This window comes from Myotis daubentonii, chromosome 18 (assembly GCF_963259705.1).
Source record: "Myotis daubentonii chromosome 18, mMyoDau2.1, whole genome shotgun sequence".
In the NCBI taxonomy this organism is placed as follows: Eukaryota; Metazoa; Chordata; class Mammalia; order Chiroptera; family Vespertilionidae; genus Myotis; species Myotis daubentonii.
This window is the reverse complement of record NC_081857.1, coordinates 30,918,928-30,939,443: the sequence shown is the minus strand read 5'-3', so window position 1 is coordinate 30,939,443 and position 20,516 is coordinate 30,918,928. Positions and strand designations below refer to the sequence as shown.

The window sequence follows — 20,516 nt, the reverse complement described above, 5'->3', positions numbered from 1 at the left end:
GAGGATGAAAAGGCTTTAGAAAATCAGAAATTTGGAGAGAAAGGGTCACGGAGGAGAGACAGAGAAGGAAGCATGCATGTATTAGGGTGTGAATGGGAGAAGACAGTGGAGACATGTAGGGAAAATTGTCATTAATAGGAAAGATTATGAATTTATTTTGATGCACAGCCTTTAACCAGACCATAGTTAGTGATGTGCAGCACCATGCAAAGATGTCTAAGAAAGTAATTATAGCCCTAATCAGTTTGGCTCCGTGGATAGAGCGTCGGCCTGCGGACTCAAGGGTCCCAGGTTCGATTCCGACTAAGGGCATGTACCTTGGTTGCAGGCACATCCCCAGTGGGAGGTGTGCAGGAGGCAGCTGATCAATGTTTCTCTCTCATCGATGTTTCCAACTCTCTATCTCTCTCCCTTCCTCTCTGTGAAAAACCAATAAAATATATTTTTAAAAAAAAGTAATTATAGCCCATTCAAGGAAAACCATTTCACAAAAGCTTGAGTACTATTTGCCTTGATTATAGTTATAAAGGTCTGTTTACCTAATCCTGAGGGGACTGCAAGACTGAGTGGAGTAATCTTAGGCAGAACAAAGGAAGAGCTAGTTTAAAACACAAGTTGAAAGAAGGCAAAACAGGTTTTGGTAGAAAACACAGAGGATAAGAGATACTCCATAATAAATTTATGGGGGGCGGTATATCAAATGTGACAAGCAGATTTTTCCACTTTTGAAAATACTGAGAACTGGAAAAGAGGGAAATGTGTGTGGAACTATAGGGGGAAGACATAGAAGGGAATAGGACAAAAGTTCGTCACCTAAAATAGTCAGAGTTGCTGAGACTAAGGAAAGCTAAGAGAACTCAGCACAGCAGAAACTCTTTGGGGACAGGAATGGTGGTTCAGGGGAATGTTGGGAAAGGAGCTTGATAAATGTAAGGGATCAAGGTGTGTGACCCAACTTATTTTTCTCTTATTAGGAGATGCTGTCCATGTTGGGAGACCAGGGCAACAGCTACAACAATGAAGAATTTCCTGATCTAACTATGTTTCCCTCCTTTTCAGAATAGAACTATTGGGGTGAGGATAAAGGGGTGGGGGAGAGAAAAATACCATTTGTTTTTAAAAAACAAATCTTTCTGTAAACAGAATAAAAGTTCCTCTCCCCTCCCTTCCCTCACCCCTAATGTGAACCCCCTTTCACTTCTGGCCTTTCCCTTGCCCTCCTGCCTCTCTGACATAATTTATAGATGAGATGGAGTAAATCCTCAAGGTTTTGTGGACCGTTTGAAAAATTAAGGCTGGGTGAAGTTAAAAATGCCTTATGTCTCCTGACCAGAAATTTGTACAGAGGTGATTTCTGCTAGGGTCAAGGGACAGATTAGAGAACCTGATGTCCACTATTTGCCTTGTACTGTGGCTTGTTTTTGGAAAGAAATTCTGAATAAGGCGGGGGAGAGGAGAAATGTCCTCATATTTGAGGACCATGAAACATGGTAGGTATATATGGGGCTTTAGGAAGTAAGAATATGTTCTTTCTGCTGCCTGTGAGCGGTTCCTCTGGAAAGAAATGTGAGTGAGGAAATGAGAGAGGTGTGTGTGTGTGTGTGTGTGTGTGTGTGTACATGTATTTCTTTGTGTATTTCTTTCTCCCTATTAGGGAGTTATGCAAAATTTGTCCCAGATTTTATCTTTGTCTTTCTCTGTGTTTTTCAAAGAGTCCTAAGGAGTTAAATCTTCCAGGTATTTTCTACTTAGTATTGCAGCCAAAGAGTATTTAAATAAATGTCTTTGCTGTACTTACATCTGTGCCCAGCCAATAAGCAGATATATAACATTTTCTGTTGATATGATTTGTCTGTCATCAGACATATTTAGTGATAAAACTGGGTCGTTACTGATTTTGGTGCTCTCACCTTATATGGAAGATCTGCAAACATTACAGAAATTGGCTGGCAGGATAAACACTTTCAGAAACCCCATACTTGGCCATAAGGATAATGCTGCATTTTTGTCAGAATTACATATGTGTGTTCCATGGAGGTTATTTCTGCATGGAAACTCAACTTCTTGGATTAGTAGTCCCAGTGAAAACCCTCACTGGTGCAGTTTGAACCAAATACCAGCCTTCTTGCAAAATAGCCTCTTATCTCATTCTCAAAGTATCCAGTCTGGCAAGAAACTGAGATTTAGGTCTTTTCTGACCTATAACTCTTTCCTCTTTGCTCCCTCTCAGTCTTGAGATTGGATTTTGCTTTGTAGTGCAAGTGTAATAAATCCATGTGATAGATGGGGCCTGGACTCTCATCCCAACAGGGTCACTTATTAATTAATTATAGCCATATAAATGTGGATACAGGTTACTACTATCACTCTTTACCTTCCTCAGGTAACAGTCATGTGTATCGGCCTTTTTTTTTAAATTGGCTCAGGCCAGTATTGTAAGTGCAAGACTGAATTAATAAGACATTTTAAATGTAGCCATAGGGGACTGAGGAGCACAGATGGCCTTGGAGAGGCTCAGAGAATGTCATTACGGGGTTTCCCTCCCTTTTGTCTCCAGTCTGGTGCCAGGTATTGGAGTGGAAAGGAGACAGTTTATTTTTTTATTCTATGTGCACACATACAGTATACATATATATTTATATCACAATTTAAGAAACCAAAATGTTGAGTTTCCAATAAAGTCCTTGTTTTTTAATAATCGCCTGTTTCTAAATGTGATCAAGACTATAATATTGTATAGTTATTATAGGGCTTTGGAGGAGGGATGGGGAAGGGAGGGAGAAGATGCTCTGGGGGTTTTATTTTTGCTTTTCCTTCAGGGTTTTATTTTTGATTGTTTTTTTTTCTTGTTGGCCATTTCTGTACTGCTGGCATCTGTGCTGAGCCTTACAGTGGCAAAAACAATGACATGTAGCAAGTATTTTAAAAACAAAATATTTTTCCTTTTGTAAACTTTGTGTTGTGTCATCTTGATTGCGGCTTTATTATTCCTTTGCAGCTCATAAACAACAGACTCCCCACAACTAGTTGAATCCATAGCTTTAGCTCCAAATATACAAACATAAAGCACAATGTGTCTATAATTTCAGAAATGGGAAATCATAGGGCTCTGATCACTCAGCATTCCTCGGTTGTCCTCCTGATCCTGACTCATTCTGAGTGAAGTTAGGGACATCTGACCGTGGGGTGGGATGGCGTTGGGGAATGCCAAAGTCCTTGTGAGAGGAGAGAATTGGGACTGGAGAGGAGTTGGACACATCTGGATTTCTTCCCCCCAGCACGTCCCCCTTTTCTGGATGGAAAGGAATTGGGGGTAGGGAAATTTAAACTATTCAGGTCTGGACCTGGTTTCCCTCTAGGTTCATTAGCGAATCTTACAATGCATAGGCATAAGCCTGTGTTCTTGAGAGTCTATTATGTAATCCACCAGACAATGAATCTAGATCCCACGTATTATCATTTCTGTTCCAAGGACCCTTTTCCTCTTCCCCCACATCCGTTTATGGAAGAATATGGAGTTTGGGAGTGTGGCTCATGATCTGTCACATGCCTGGATATTGGGGGAAGTATGTGGAGAAGCTCATATGACTGGACCTCGGTTGGGGATTTTAGTAATTGAGACAGATAATGTTCATCAGGCATCCCACCATCGGAGATTAGCAACAAATAAGTCACATGTGAGTTTGTCAGTGCTATGGCATTGATTCATGTGCTGTCACAAATTCCTAAGAATACTGATTTTTGTTACTTTTAGAACTGGTTTCATCTGGACTTTCTGGGCATATCCTTCCTCAGCACAACTGTATTAGGCTGAGAGAGCTATTCCTGTGCATAGAAGCAGTGACAACAATTAGCCAACAAGCTTATAAAATACAAATGATTTTGAAGCCTATGGCTTGTCTTATATACTCTTCTAGCCTTTTGTTTTTATTCATCTCAGACACAAATTCAAAAACAAGGTTTAAAGTTGTAGAGATGGGTAATAGGAAAAGATAATCCTCCAATATAATAACGATGGGAGAGATCAGGACTATATTCCTCTACCGAGAGAAGATAAGCCCTGCCTTGGGTACTGTGTATTGAGGTCTATTTTTGTCTGTCCTCGATGTAAAAGCAGCTCTCCACCCTGGCTTACTCCACTTGCATACAGAAACACTGCAGATTCCATGCCTCCTTCCTTCCTCCCTAATCCCCCTTCTCAGCATGTCTATCTCCGCCTCCCTCCCCTGTCCAAATTTTCCAGCCAACAGCTGGAGCTGACTTCCGCAATTCTGATGGAATAAATCCAGCAATCCTAGGCATCCGCCCACATTATCGACACTTCCCTGCAGAAACGAGCCCAGAGAGCAGATTCCCATCAGCAGGTAACATTTTCAACTTCCTAGTTCTTGGTTTTTCTTTCCTCCCAGTTCTACATTTTAGGGGTGTTAGGGATGTAGTGACTGGGGATCAAAATGAACTTCGTAGGCTCTGTGCATGAAAGCAATGATGCCCTTCTTAGGTCATTTCCTGGCCAAATAAAATCTGCCTGGATATGTTTAGGATTACTTCTATGACTTGTATGTTACATGGTTGTTAGTAAAAGCAAAAATATAGGAAGCCTTTACCCATGCTTCACTTAGGGTAGCCTCTGGGGTTTTTTGTTTTGGCCAAAGGTACCAAAAGGGTTAACATAGTGGGAAGTGGAGTGGTGCAGGGAGGTGGCAGCTCAGAATTTGCTACTCTGAGACAGCCCAAAGCCCGTAACATTCCACACATTAAATGCCCTGCTGTATATTTGCCAGTTTGCAAAGATTACATAAAAGTGGACTACAAATTCAAAACTTATGAAAGCTGTATGACTTGCTACGGACTGTAAATTGTTCTTAAAATGGAGGACGCGTAATTAAGCCACTGCAAGGAGTGAAGCTAGAGCAAACTACGGAAAAGCTGTGTATTTGGTCATAGAACACTGCTTTACTGTCTTACATTCTTTTAGCAAACTTTGGTTCTGAGGCTTTTTGTCTTGTGAGGCAGTCACAGAGGTTTTCGTTGTCAGAAAAATAAAAAAACCTTCCTGCCCAAAGCAGCTGGTTGAAATTAGGACAGTTTCCTGCCTGAGGAGGGAGCAGGAAGAGAAAGAAAGAAGCAAAAGACTAAGGAGACAGTAAAATATTTTCTCATAGTTAGAGAATAGGAAAAACTGTCAACTTTTCCCTTGTCCTCTCCTGGCAAGGTCTAGAAAAATTTCCGAACTTAGGCACGGAAAAGAAGAATGCCTTAAATGACCAGGAAGCAAAATGTGGCGGGCAGTCTTCCCTTTTGCGTATTATCCAACCACCATCTGCCCTGCACTTATCTATGTAACCTTGTCCATCTTTTTTAATCTGCTAGGAATATGGGAGGAGACAGGTGCTGAGCCCATGCTGATTGTCCATTTTCTACCCTGTTTCAGGTTGTCAGTGCAAGTTGTGTGTGGGTATGGAATCTCCCTAGGTCAAAATACTTAGCACCAGAAGTATCTGCACCCCATCCAAACCCAGACTCCTCCTGACAATCAGGTTTATCATATGGAAATCACCTTCAGTTGTTTTTCTATCTTCTTCATGAAGCCCAATTTTCCTTTGTCTCATAGTCGATAGGAAGAGGTTCTTAACTTCAGGCTCATGAACTCCCCAGAATTATTGTGTGTGCATGCATTTTTTCTGGTGCGAGGGATTATACAGTGGCTTGCAAATTTTTATTAGCTTCTCAAAAGAGTCTATGACTGCCAAAGGTTGAGAACCACCTGTCTGGGAAGATGGCTCTGGGTATTTCCTCCTGAGCCAGACTAGGACTTTCGTGGCAAACAGAAGAGTTGCCCCTAATTATCCCATTCCTCAGGATGTGGGAGCTCAAGGTTCTACTGCTGCTGCCCGTGGTGAGCTTTGCTCTATACCCTGAGGAGATACTGGACACCCAATGGGAGCTATGGAAGAAGACCTACAAGAAGCAGTATAACAGCAAGGTGCCTGGGGACCTAGAGGGGAGCATGGGGGGAGAGCTAAGTGAGACTTCCAGTCCTAGGTTCCAGACTCCTTCTATCCAAACACTTGAACCACTCCAACCAAGCAAACCTGCCCTTGTTCCCCAGCTGTTAACATGTAGTTTTTATTCCTACTCCTCAAGTCACCATCACATCCTCTCCCTACTTTTCTTAATATTTTTCTTTTGGGATGACTTCTCAGATTAATGCTATTAATCCATAAGCAACTTTTCTGTACATCTCTCCAGATCTTTGCATTCTATTATTTGAATATGCTTGTATATTTCTTCTTGCATGTTCTTAATAATCCCGTGATCATTTCCCAAAGTAGATTATATACTCTCTATTATTGTAAGTTTTATCTTTTCTCCTAAATACCTCCATAATATTACATATGTAACTTTGCACGCAGAACCCAGTCTGTGCCAGTACTGACAATGCTCTATTTAGGTGGATGAAATCTCCCGGCGTTTAATTTGGGAAAAAAACCTGAAGCATATTTCCATTCATAATCTTGAGGCCTCTCTTGGTGTCCATACATATGAACTGGCAATGAACCACTTGGGGGACATGGTGAGTGAACCTCAGCTCTTGTCCTACCTGTCCTGTTTGCCTTAGTTTCCTGATTATGCCTGGCCTCTCTCTTCTTTGTCCCAGACCAGTGAAGAGGTAGTTCAGAAGATGACTGGACTCAGAGTACCTCCATCCCATTCTCGCAGTAACGACACCCTCTATATCCCAGACTGGGAAGGCAAGGCCCCAGACTCCATTGATTATCGAAAGAAGGGATATGTTACTCCTGTCAAAAATCAGGTACCCTCCTGTCTCCTGGGAATGGGTATGTAAGCTGGTATGACCTCTTCCTTTTGCTGTTTCTTTGTTCTTAAGATACAAGGGCATTAGGAAAGGGAAGAGGAATTAAGGTTACCTCTCCCCATGCTAATAGCCTATTTCATCATTTAACTCATCTATTTTTGAACATTTAGGTTTTTTTGTTAATCCTCACCTGAGGATTTTTTCCATTGATTTTTAGAGCAGAAGTGGGGAAGAGAGGAGGAAAGGGAGAAAGAGAAAATGATGTGAGAGAGGCATCAATTGGTTACCTCCCTCACAATGCCCCAACCCCCAACCCAGACAGGGGATCAAACCTGCAACCCAGATACATGCCCTTGACCAGGAATCGAACCCTCAACCCTTTGGTGTGCAGGCCAACGTTCTAACCATTGCAACACTGGCCAGGGCTTTAGGTTGTTTCTGCATTTTTCTTTTTACAAATAGTGTAAGCACCTTGTGCATATAGTTTTGTATCCATATACAAATATGCAAAATAAATCCTCAAATTAAAATGAATAGATCCTTTCCAAAAAGGTTTTACTATCTACATTCTTATCAGCATGAGAATGCCAGTTTTCCCACAACCTTAACAATGTTAATTGTATGTGTCAACTAGATGAACAACTGATTTAACATTCATTCAACAAATACATTTTTTTCCCAGAATTTACCAGTATGTGCTAGGCAGTAGAGAATCAAGATGACTAAGACACACCTGTGTCCCCAAGAAATCCTCCATCTTAAAAAATAGAAAGAAAGCCCCGACCAGTGTGGCTCAGTTGGTTGGAGTATCGTCCCATGCACTGAAAGCTCACAGGTTTGATTACCAGTCACAGCACATGCCCAGGTTGTGTGCAGGCTTGATCCTCTGTTGAGGCGTACGGGAGGCAACCAATGGATATTTCTCACATCGATGTTTCGCTCCCTCTCACTCCTCTCCCTTCTTCTCTCTCTAGAATCAATGAAAAACATATCCTTAGGTAAGGACCAAAAAATAATAAAAATAAAAAATAGAAAAATTTAACACCTATCTTAAGAAGCACTAATGATAGCTAGCACTTTTATTATCCACATTTTACAGATAAGGAAACTGAGGCAAAAAGAGGTTTAGTAACTTACTCAAGGTCCCATATCTAAGGGGTTACAAAGTCAGTACTCTGCTATACTACAGCTAATGGAACAATAGTAACAAAAGTTATCAATAGCAATAACAGCAATAGAACAATGCAACAAATGTTAAATGAAGGGAAATAGGAAGCTTTCACAGCAAAGGGGACATGTATACTGGAATTTATAAAATCTGTGGAATTTCATCAGGCAAGTAGAGGTGAAAAAAACAAAAAACGTGAAGAACAATGACTGATAGTTTCTCTGTTATGCCTCTCAGGGTCAGTGTGGTTCCTGTTGGGCTTTTAGCTCTGTGGGTGCCCTGGAGGGTCAACTCATGAAGAAAACTGGTAAACTCTTAAATCTGAGTCCCCAAAACCTGGTGGATTGTGTGTCTGAGAATGATGGCTGCGGAGGAGGCTACATGACCAATGCCTTCCAGTATGTGCAAAGGAACCGGGGCATTGACTCCGAAGATGCCTACCCGTATGTGGGACAGGTGAGACAGCCCCACCCAGCTCTGTGATGGATCCTCCTGCCTCAGCATGATATTTGTACTAGAAACAATTCCAGAAATCTTGTTTTCTGTTACCGTATTCTGCTTTCTTACTGGGAAAATTGTCCACTAAGGCCAAGAAGATTCCCACATTCTGGGAGAATTTGGGGAGTTTAGGTTACCATAGATCCCATCTGCCTCTGTGCCCTGAGGGAGTGGGGGGAAATAGGGGGTAGGCTATTCCATAGATCTCTGACAAGGTCTCTATAGCCCTCTGTTCAACTGCCACTCCCATCACAAATCTAATTTCATGAATCATGTGGCTTTATTTTGTATGATCTCAGTGTGGGTTCTGGGAACACTTAAGCAAGTTGTGTAAGTTACCATGTATAAAATGAGAGAAAAAACAAGTTGCTTCATATTTGTTGTAATTTTAGAGGTCAACTCACTTCCTCCTATAAGACCCTTTAGCAATAGGAAGCAGATCTTTCTTATCTAAAATGAAGAAATTCTGAGGGCTTTTTATAGACAGAGGGTTGATAATATAATATGGGGTCTTTGCAACAGGAGCCTTTGAAGAAGGGATAACCAGTTTTAGTAATGACGATGGCTACTATGTGCTAATCCATATGCTTGGTGCATTTTCTCATTTACTCTTAACAGCCCTGTAAGGTAGATGTATCCTCACTTTGTAAGAGGGAACTGGCACGAGGTAAAACAGCATATTCAAATTCATACCACTAGTTTTGTAGCAGAGCCAACATTTATCTACCAGATCTGTTTATCTGCTGCAAACATTGCAAGGCACGTCTTCTACGCATAAATGCAAGAGCTGTCTAAGTCCTAAGTTATTTACATCTTCAACTTTGCTAGATAGATCATATCAAATATTTTTACCAAAGTATTTGGAAAAATTTATATTCCCACATTCAATGTATAAGAAATCCCATTGATTTACATCTTTTAAAAAAACTTATTTTTCAATTACAGTTAACATTCAGTCTTGATGTGGCTTCTTCTCTATATCCTTAGTTACAGGAGTTCTGTTTATCTAGTCTTCAGGTGATTCTCAAGGGTGGTTGTTCTATAACTTAGTTGGAATTTTGATGTGGTCATGGGAAGAGGTGAGCACAGTGTCTACTGACTCCGCCATCTTGACGGAAAGTCTCACATCTTCATTAGTGTGTTTATGTGGCCATCTGCATTTCTTTAGTGCATTGAATGTTTATATCTTTTGCCCATTTTTTTAAAAATATATTTTATTGATTTTTTACAGAGAGGAAGGGAGAGAGATAGAGAGCTAGAAACATCGATGGGAGAGAAACATCGATCAGCCGCCTCCTGCACATCTCCTACTGGGGATGTGCCCGCAACCCAGGTACATGCCCTTGACCAGAATCGAACCTGGGACCCTTCAGTCCGCAGGCCGACGCTCCATCCACTGAGCCAAACCGGTTTCGGCACTTTTGCCCATTTTAATTAGGTTTTCTCTTTCTTACTGATTTTTAGGGATTTAAAAAAGAGAGCCCTAACTGGTTTGGCTCAGTGGATAGAGCATCGGCCTGTGGACTGAAGGATCCCAGGTTCGATTCCAGTCAAGGGCATGTACCTTGGTTGCAGGCACATCCCTAGTGGAGGGTGTGCAGGAGGCAGCTGATCGATGTTTCTCTCTCATTGATGTTTCTAACTCTCTATCCCTCTCCCTTCCTCTCTGTAAAAAAAAAAAATCAATAAAATATTAAAAAAAAGATATTTGGATACTAATATTATGTGTGTTGTAGGTTGATGTTTGTCTTTTCACTCTTAATTTTAGTGTAGTAAAATTATTAATTTTTTCCTTTGTAGTTTGTTCCTTTAAAAATTCAATAACAGTGAGTTTATTCATTCATGTTTAGTCATCTGAAATGATGTCTGCTGCAATAAAAATGCTAAAAAAAATCTAAATATTAACAATAATGGCAGCCCTCCCAAGCTCACACATACTACAGGGCCAGAAGATGATACGTGCTCTTTAAAAAATCTTATTTCAGAAATCTTTACACTGAGGTAATACAAAATTCTTTATCTGTTTTTTAGGTTTTACAGTGTTTGCTTTCATATTTATATTTTTAAACTGCCTGAAGCTGATTTTTGTGTATGGTGCAAAGTATTCACTTTTTCACAGTGCTCTAAAATGGCAAAGGGAGAACAGACCTCTCTGAGACCAGTCACTGCCTCTGTTAGTTCACTAACGTCATTAAAATGTTGATAGAGTTTCTCACTCACCAATTCATTGCCTGTTGCTTTGTCCTAGTCCTTTTTCAACCATTTTCTTTTATTCCCCTCGCAGGATGAAAGTTGTATGTACAATCCAACAGGCAAGGCAGCTAAGTGCAGAGGGTACAAGGAGATCCCTGAGGGGAATGAGAAAGCCCTGAAGAAGGCAGTGGCCCGAGTGGGACCCATCTCAGTGGCCATTGATGCAAGCCTGAGCTCCTTTCAGTTTTATAGCAAAGGTAAGGAGCTGCTCCTATGGAACACAGTCAACTTATGATGTGGGCTTGGCAGCTTCTCGAAGGGCACTCAGCACTTTTAGTACTTCGTTTCCATATTCATACTGAGTCTGCCAGAGAGAAACTACCAGCTGCCTTGGCACAGAGCATCTCTGATGTAAGCCCTTCTGACTGGGATGGATTCTACAAAGGGTCACCGAGAGTGGGAGACCCCACAGGGTGCCCCTGGGTTACAGAAAGCTTTACTTTGATTGATTGTTTCCTAGGTGTGTATTACGATGAAAACTGCAATAGCGATAATCTGAACCATGCGGTTTTAGCAGTGGGATATGGGATCCAGAAGGGAAAGAAGCACTGGATAATTAAAAACAGGTAATGATGCAAACGCTACATTTGTCAGTCAGTCACTCTCCCTCTCTCCTCCCCTGCCTCCAGTCTTCCATTCTCTCTACTTATTTCCTTAGCAACATAATCCATTCTCATAGCTTTATTCATTTCTCCTATGGTTTTTATTCCCAAACTCAAATCACCAACTTCAGCCTCTCTTCCTTCTTTCTTATGCTCTATAGACTCATGTTTTCAAGATTACTCTTCCTAAAGCACAAATCAGATTACATCACTCTCCCAATCAGAAACCTTCAGTGTCTCCTCCACTGTGATGGACCACAGAGTCCAAGTCTTTCTTTAGCCTGGAAGTAAAAATAACTCAACTTGATCTCGAACTACCTTACCAGACATACTTCTCCCCTGTCAAGCACCCTACTTTTCAGTCATAAGACTGTAACACATGTCCCATGCTTTCCTGCCTCTGTTACTCATTTCACACGCCTCCACTGGCATCCCATTTCCACAGGCCCCAACTTGATCCAGCCTTTGGGCTCAGCTCAAATGCTACCTCTTACATTAAGTCTTTTTGTTCCTCTTGATCAGAAGCAATCTCCCCTACCTTTGAGACCTATAGTATTAGGCCTTCCATTTCTTGACTTTAAACTTTTTAAAGGTAAAACTGTCTTATTTATTTTGTATGCCATTAGTTCCTGGCACAATACTTAGTGTTTTAATGTATAAATGAGGGTACTAAGTATTTTTCTTGATTGGTCCTACAGCTGGGGAGAAAACTGGGGAAACAAAGGCTATATCCTCATGGCTCGGAATAAGAACAATGCCTGTGGCATTGCCAACCTGGCCAGCTTCCCCAAGATGTGACTTCAGCCAGCCAACCCTATCCTGCTCGTCCATTCCTTCCATGATGGTGCAATGAAGTGATGTACTTTGGAAGGGAGTGGTATGCCTTTCTTGAAGCAGATGCAGTAATACAGAGATTGTCCATTCAGTCTCCTCATTTGTTTGTGTATCAGGCAACACTCCTACTACTTTCCTTCTCTCCACCCAAAGCCTTTATTTTTCACTGTGACCACAGTAGGAATTTCCCCCCAATTATTATGCACTCCAGTTCATAAATCTATTTATCAGTTTTTGGTACAAGTTAACATGATACAAGAAATGTGTTTTCTTTTTCCTTCTTTGCATTTTTTAAGTAAACCTAGTATTTATCTTGTCTATAACTTAATAAATAGCTATTTGGTAGCATCTCATTTTGTGTTGGATACTGTCCTAGGTGCGGGAGACAAAAAGGTGAATAAAACATATTCTTATACTTGATGTGCTTATAGTTTGTTTGGAGAGATCATAACATAAATAATTCATCTTAATTCATTTATGTGTTCATTCCTTCAGCCAACTTCTATTAAGCGCTCTGTACTAAGAACTGTACTAAATTTCAGGAATTAAATGGATATAATGAAATTTCAATATTTAATTCCATTTTAGGGGGAACCAGATTTAGGGGCACATAATACTTAGGCCTTGAAAAATAGCTTAGGGCCCTCTGAAGTTCTAGAACTGAAACTTATGCTGTCACCAAGAGAGGAAATTGAAACTTTAAAAAAAAATACTTTTACTTATTTTTAGTTTTTTCTTTATTGTTGAAAGTATTACAATTGTCCCCTTTGTTAGTTTATGTTTTTTTTCCATTGACCCCCTCCACCCTCCATCCAGGCCTTCATCACTCTATTAGAATTTTTTTTTTTAATGGAAACTCTTTATAATAGTTTCCAAGCAGTGTTAATTCTAAAAGAATTTAGCAGGCTAGTAATAAATCTGCCTAACTGGTTTTACCATTTTTCACAAAATCCTCATTCTTACCACTAGAAAGAATTCAAAGAAAATGCTAACCATATGTCTGGCAGTATTTAATTTTATTCTATGCAAAATCATTTATTTTTATATGTAAAATATTTATTACCATGTGTTATGCAGTGTATTTTAAAGGCATGATGATGAAATATATTAGTAAGACACAGCCCGGACTTCAAGGATAGTATAGACTAGTGACAGACATACAAACAACTAATAATACCAACCATAATGAAATAAATACTAATTATGCAAGTTTAGAAATGAGTCATTCATTCTTTTTTTAAAATTTAATTTTGTTTTATTTCCTAAAGTATTACAAAGAGTATTACATATGTCTCCCTTTTTCCCCCCTTGACATTTCCCCGGCCTCCCCTACCCCCCAGTGTCTTGTGTCCATTGGTTATTCTTATATGAATGCATACAAGTCCTTCGGTTGATCTCTTACCCCCCCCCACAACCCTCCCCAGGTTTCCCACTGTAGTTTGACAGTCTGTTCAATGCTGCTCTGCCTTTGTATCTATTTTTGTTCATCAGTTTATAATGGTCTTTATTATCCATAAATGAGTGAGATCATGAGGTATTTTTCTCAGCTTCCCAGGGGCCGTCGCAGCCTCGCAGGGGCCGTCTCAGCCTCGCAGGGGCCATCTCAGCCTCGCAGGGGCCGTCCCAGCCTCACAGGGGCTGTCTCAATTTCACCAGGGCCGTTTCAACCTCACAGGGGCCGTTGCAGCCTCACAGGGGCCGTTGCAGCCTCACAGGGGCCGTCCCAACCTCCCAGGGGTCGTCTCAACCTCACTGGGGCCGTCTCAACCTCACCGGGGCCGTTTCAACTTCACTGGGGCCGTTTCAACCAAGTCATTCATTCATTTTTTTTTTTAATGTTTTATTGATTTTTTACAGAGAGGAAGGGAGAGGGATAGAGAGTTAGAAACATCGATGAGAGAGAAACACTGATCAGCTGCTTCCCACACACACCCCACTAGGGATGTGCCCGCAACCAAGGTACATGCCCCCTACCGGAACCGAACCCGGGACCCTTCAGTCCCCAGGCCGACGCTCTATCCACTGAGCCAAACCGGTCAGGGCGAGTCATTCATTCTTAATAGTACTTTAGATGAGTTTTCATTGAGAACAGAGCTTTGGAAGATCTGAATGGGCAGAGAAGACAGATGGGGAGTGGAGTGGGAGGAGAGAAGGCATATCAGGCCAAAGGTTCTCAGTGAACAAAGGCACTGAGAGAATTGTGTGTGTGAATGGTGAGGGCTGCGGTGGCTCAAGTATAGGATGCAAAGACATACATGATAGAGCTGAGGTGAGAAAAATAGGTTGGAGAAGAATCATGGAAGGCCTTGAATGCCTCCCATGTCCCAGGAAGTATATACATTATTTTACAGATACACAGGCATTTAGAAGGCATTTTTGAGCAGGAGAGAGACATGATCAGATCTGTATTTTAGCAATATTCCTCTGACAGTGGTGTAAAGAACAAAATGAAGATGCAAGGAAGTGGAGGAAAGTTGACATGTGATGAATACTGCACATACTCTACTTCTTTTCAAAGAAGGATCCTTCACAGAAAAATGACTCCTAAACTTTTCTGAAGCTTGAGTATGTGTTTGCAGATGGGGTGTTAGAAAAAGGCATTCCAGACCCAAAGAATAGCATATTCAAATGTGTAGGCAGGAAAGAGCATGGTTAGCATTTAGCATATATTTTTTCTGACCTTTGAAAGGACCAAAGACAAACTTGAGAGATATCAGACTCCCCACCAAGCAAATCTATACAGTTCTGTTATTTTGATTTGGAATATTTCCCCTTCTGCCTAAAGAGCATTCTTTAAAATTTCCTTTTGTATGAACATGTGGGCAACAAATAGACTCTCTTCCTATATGTTGTTGTGTTTATTTTTAGTGATATGCTAGGGGAGGAATGGTCACCCTGGGGGCAAAGTCCTACCCTACAACTGTTATTACTAGGCATTCAGGGCTTTTCACCCACATGGAGGGCACACTGCGAGTACCCAGCTTGGGTGAATGGGGAGGCTGTGCCACTGGATCCTATAGGGGACCTACTTCATTAGCCTACTCTATCAAGCCTGGGAGATATAGTAGCTCTACCTGATACATAGAAACAAGTACAGGGAAACTGCCAAAATGAGGAGACAAAGAAAGAGGCCCTGCCGGAAGCTGGTCCATCCTTGCTGCTTGACACAGTCGCTGCAGGAAAGAAACATCTGCACAGCATATGTTTCAAGGGACCTGGCGTATATAGCATACTGTTCTTAATATGTTTGCTCCCCTTAGCGCTGTGTGTTTTAACCAAGGTCACCTCTCCGAGAAAGGTTGTTTCCCCAGGTAGGAATTTTTCCCTGAAGTCAGGGAGGGGATGCCTCTCCTAGAAAGGTTGTTTCCCCAGGTAGGAATTTTTCCCTGAAGTCAGGGAGGGGATGAAACTCCTTAACTAAGTGCCAGGCGGGTAGTTAATCACTACAAACTATCATGCTTAAGCTACATAATCTTTACTCCCTGGAACGGAGATAAGAAACGCCCTAACCTTTGTAATAGAAATTGACAGGATTAAAATCAACTGGTATAAATACGGATGTAACAAGACAATAAACAGCAGAACCTCTCTGGAGATCGAGACCAGAACTTGGCTGGAGATCCTGGCTAGGCTGCTGATCAACTGAACGCTGTCTCCGTGTCATTCCTTCTTCGCCGACTCCGTCTACGCCTTTGGGAACCCCTGGACCTGCTGGGGTTGGACCCCGGCAAGGCCCCAAGTGAAAGAACAGAAAAAGCTCCAGAAAAATAATTAAACAAAATGGACACTAGTTACCCTGGCCAGTTTTGTTCAGTGGTTAGAGTGTTGGCCTATAGACCAAAGGATCATGGGTTTGATTCCTGATCGAGGACATGTACCTTGTTTGCAGGTTCGATCTCCAGCTCCAGTAGGGTGTGTGCAAGGAGGCAACTAATTGATGTGTCTCTCTCACATCGATGTTTCTCTCTCCCCCTCCTCCCTCTCTCCCACTACTTATAAAAAAACCAATGGAAAAAATATCCTCGGGTGAAGATAAAAAAAAAAAAAATGAAGAGAAGCAATCTAATAGATGCAGAGTTCAAAACACTGGTTATAAGGATGTTCAGTGAACTTAATGAGAACTTCAACAGCATAAAAATGGACATGAAAATTATAAAAAAAGAACCAGTCAGAAATGAAGAATAGACTGAAATGAAGAATAATTTACAGGGAATCCATAGTAGAATAGATGAAACAGAATCAAATCAGCAATTTGGAATATAAAGAAGCAAAAAGCACCCAGTCAGAACAATAAAAAGAAGAAAAAGGAGCTTCTGGCGCAACTTTAAGTGTACCAACATGCGCATTATGGGGATGCTGGAAGGAGAAGAGAAAAAGCAAGAAATTGAAAACCTATTTGAAAAAAATGACAGAAAATTTCCCTAATTGGTGAAGGAAATTGACATACAAGTCCAGGAAGTCAGAGAATCCAAAACAAGATGAACCCAAAGAGGCCCTCACTGTGACACATCACAATTAAAATTAAATTAAATTCCCAGTACAAAGTTAACCACTTGGGTAAATTAACAGAGAATTAAACTAGCATCAATATTATCCTAAAATTCAGAGTCCCTTTTCTTTAAAACTAGATAAGATAGTTCCTTGGAGAGAATAGAAGCAGCTCACTTTTAGGGTGCATGAAGCTAACAGATGATGATTTCAAAACCGGGGAAGGCGTTAGCCTTCCTTATTCTGCTTTCATTTCCCTTTCCCATATTATTCAAATATTTCCTAATCTGTGATGGAAGGGAGTTAGTGCAATGTCAGAGCCCCATAAGACCAGCGTGATTACAGTAGAGGTTGAAAGTTAAAATTTGTTCACAATTGAGTACAGTGATCAAGGATGTGTCAGATTATGGGGAATGCAACAGAAAGCATTTCTAGGAAACAGCATGATAGTAATATGCCTTAGGTGTACAATTTGGCAATGATATACAGGATGAGATTTCAAGATAGACTGGAATGAAGGCTGTTGAAATAATTTAAACGCTGTCAGCAAGTATTTATTGTCTACTGTATCATTGCACTATATACTGTGGAGTATACAAAATGAGTTAACGGGTAGACTTATATGGCAAAGAAATAAATAATTGTAATATTAGGTAGAAAATTAAGGGTATGATTTCTCTGTCCCCAGAATCTCTGATCTGCCACAAGAGTGCCTCAAAGCAATGCAGAGGCTGAAAAAAAAGACATCTGGTTGGAGATTTTAAAAAGGTTTTTTGAAAAAAGTGTCTTCTGAGATGAGCTATGAAGCTTGAGCAGGATTTCAAGAGGCAGAGAAGGGAAGGAAGTTCCAGACAGTGGGAAAACACTACTTTTAAAACTGGGTTCAATCCCAGGTCAGCAACTAGTTCTGTCCTCTTGAACAAGTTATATAGTCTCTTAGAACTTTAATTTCCCTTGTATAAAATGAGGATAAGAATTGTACCTACCTCATAGTGTTGTAAAGTTTTAATAATAATACAGATTCATTGACATATAATCGGTGTCCAAAATTTGTTAGCTGGGACTGTTAAAAATTATAAAGTGAGTGAAAAAGTGCAGAGGATAAGTGTGGATGTTCTGGAAACATGAAAACTAGTTGCTTTGAGTATAAGGTTTATGTGTGAGTATAGATGGCTTAGTCTGTTTGGGCTGCTATAACAAAATACCATAAACTGGGTGGTTTCTAAACAACAGAAATTTACTTTTCACAGTTCTGGAAGTTGGGAAGTCCAAGATCATGACTCTGGCAGATTCAGTTCCTGGTGTGAACCCCTTCCTGGTTCATAGATGGCTGTCTTTTTGTAGAAGGGCCAAGGGGGCCTCTTGTATAAGGGCAATAATCCCATTCATGAGGGCTCCACCCTGGAAACCTAATCTCCTAATAAGGCCCCACATCCAAATACCTTCACAATGGAGATTAGGTTTCAAAATCTGAATGGGGGAGGGTGGAACGTCCAACCCTCAGACTATAGCAATAGTGAAGATGAAGCTGTAAAGTATAGGGTGATATGTTTTTTAAAAATTTGATTTTATTTCTTTAGAATAGTTTTAGGTTCACAGCAAAATTGAGACGGTAAAGAGATTTCCCATATACCATCTGCCTCCACACAAGCGTAGCCTCCCCCATTATCAACATTCCCCATCAGAGCGGCACATTTGTCACAAAGGATGAACCTACACTGACACATCATAATCACCCAACGACCATAATTTACATTAGGATTCACTCTTGGTGTTGTACATTCCAAGTGTTTGGACAGATGTATAATGATATGTATCTACCATTATAGTATCATACAAAGTAGTTTCACTGCCCTAAAAATCTTTTGTGCTCTGCCTATTCATCCCTCCTTCCCCTAACTCCTGCCAACCTGATTTTTTTAGTGTCTCCATAGTTTTGCCTTGTTTTGGACTTGTATAGTATATAGCCTGTTTAGATTGGCTTCTTTCATTTAGTAATGTGAACTTAAGGTTCCTCCATGTCTTTTCCTGGTTTGACAGCTCATTTCTTTTTAGTGCCAAATAATATTCCATTGTCTGGATGTACCACAGTTTATTTATCCATTCACCCACTGAAGGACATCTTGAGGGCTTCCAAGTTTTGGCAAATATGAATAAATCTGCTATAAACATCTGAGTGCAGATTTTTGTGTGGACATAAGTCCCCCCCCCCAATAAAACATGAAAATGTTTATGTCATATCTACACAATTTAAGTGTCAGCTATAATAAATGCTGTATCTTTTAAACAAGTTAGAAGGATAAGGAATGTTATGTTCAATCTGTACATTCTCTCTGCAGCATTAGCGTGGAAGACTGACGTTTAAATTGGGCAATCATAGATGGGAATTTCCTGATCATCTCCAATGGACGCAATTTTTGAGCCATTTCCATTGTATTTTACTCCCCAGACCTGATCCTGGTGGTCGAAGAAGGTGTGAACACAAGTCTTCGTTCCAATGTCCTAGACTTTCACACTCTTGTCAGATGAACGGGAAAAAAAGTGAGTATTGTCAGGATAGAACGCTACATTCAGCACCCAGGACACTGGTGCCAGGACTCAGAGTGCCAGCTAAGTTGGGGTGTTGTACATCGTAGATCTTGTTGTAGCCATCATCTGAAGCAGTGATGAGGAGCTTGGAATCTGGGGAAAAGGTCAAGGAGCGAATGGACATGGCATGGCCTTCCAGCATGTGCAGCAGTATCCCGGTTGCAATATCAAAAATATTAATGATCCCATCTATGGTCCACCAGCCAGATACCTCCCATCAGGACTATAGGCAATGCTAAGAATGAATTGTCCAAAGAATATTCCTTTTTCCCACTTTCCACTTAAAAAATGTTCACTTTCCCCACATGAGTTCCTGTGGCCAGATACTGGGAATCAGGAGAAAAGGCCAAAGTCCAGGCATCCACCCATCCTGCATCTATGGACTTTATCTGTTTGCCATACTCCCAAGTCCCAGAGACAAATGTGGGCATCGAGAGAACTGGATGCACTGATGGACAGCGTGTGGCTGATGTCCACAGACACCATGCTCAGCTGACGTCCCTCCAGACTCCACTGCAGGTCCAGCCTCTCATCACGCCATTTCCACACTTTCACCAGGTCACCCAGGGACCCTATGACCACTGTCTCAGAGTTTTCTTTCTTGTTTGTCCCCCAGGCCACTAAGTGACATCATCATGGGCTTGCTCTTGTTTGAAGAGAATACTATACTAGTTGGTCATTTCCTTAGCCAAGGATGAAGGGCCAAAGGCCAGACATCTCGCCTCACTGCCCCCTCACATAGCACAGGCGCATGTCTAACCTGGACATACGTTTTTAACTTTTGGACAAATACTAAGGAGCAGAAGACAGCCGAACAATGATTTCTCTCTCATCACTGATGTTTCTTTCTCTCCCTCTCCCTTACTCTCTGAAATCAATAAAAAATATATTTTAAAAAAACATTAGGGAGCTCACAAAATCTCTGGGAAAGTCAAAAAGCCAGTCAGGCTTGGAGATCAAGTAACCAGGAACATTACTTAAACCACAGAGAGAGAGATGCTCAACCTAGGATGCTACTGAACGAAAACACAGTTGACATGAATACTACAACTCATATTGAGAGACGAGTTGGGAGCCAAAAACAGGTTTACAGGCTTTATTAGGGGAAAAAGACCTGCCGGGCTGTTTCGCAATGGGAGAGCAGCAACCGGTGCAGAGGTGAGCATGCCTTTTGAGGGGAGGAATGGGAGCACACTGATTGATGGCTTAATGTATGGTCCATATAGGAGCAAGGGCTTAGGGCAGTGGTCGGCAAACTGCGGCT

The 20,516-nt window shown here is 41.1% G+C and overlaps 2 protein-coding genes and 1 pseudogene across 3 annotated transcripts in view; 2 read left to right on the top strand and 1 right to left on the bottom strand.

The window, feature by feature from the left end:
- Positions 1 to 2,952, top strand: part of ARNT (aryl hydrocarbon receptor nuclear translocator) — a 61,532-nt gene extending 58,580 nt beyond the window's left edge. For both annotated transcript variants that reach the window (XM_059674051.1, XM_059674052.1), the window contains one exon: positions 975 to 2,952. In XM_059674051.1, coding sequence (XP_059530034.1) covers positions 975 to 1,064 — 90 coding nt within the window. In that variant the 3' untranslated portion in view covers positions 1,065 to 2,952. The remainder of the gene's footprint in view (positions 1 to 974) is intronic.
- A 296-nt stretch (positions 2,953 to 3,248) lies between these two features.
- CTSK (cathepsin K) lies at positions 3,249 to 12,595 on the top strand. The gene is made up of 8 exons (XM_059674049.1): positions 3,249 to 4,364; positions 5,863 to 5,986; positions 6,455 to 6,577; positions 6,662 to 6,817; positions 8,226 to 8,444; positions 10,771 to 10,936; positions 11,200 to 11,305; positions 12,040 to 12,595. Exons 2-8 carry the CDS (start codon positions 5,864 to 5,866, stop codon positions 12,137 to 12,139), a joined length of 993 nt encoding a protein of 330 aa, XP_059530032.1. The 5' UTR covers positions 3,249 to 4,364; position 5,863; the 3' UTR covers positions 12,140 to 12,595.
- A 5,590-nt stretch (positions 12,596 to 18,185) lies between these two features.
- Positions 18,186 to 20,435, bottom strand: LOC132221276 (superkiller complex protein 8-like; annotated as a pseudogene).
- Between the last annotated feature and the right edge of the window lie 81 nt (positions 20,436 to 20,516).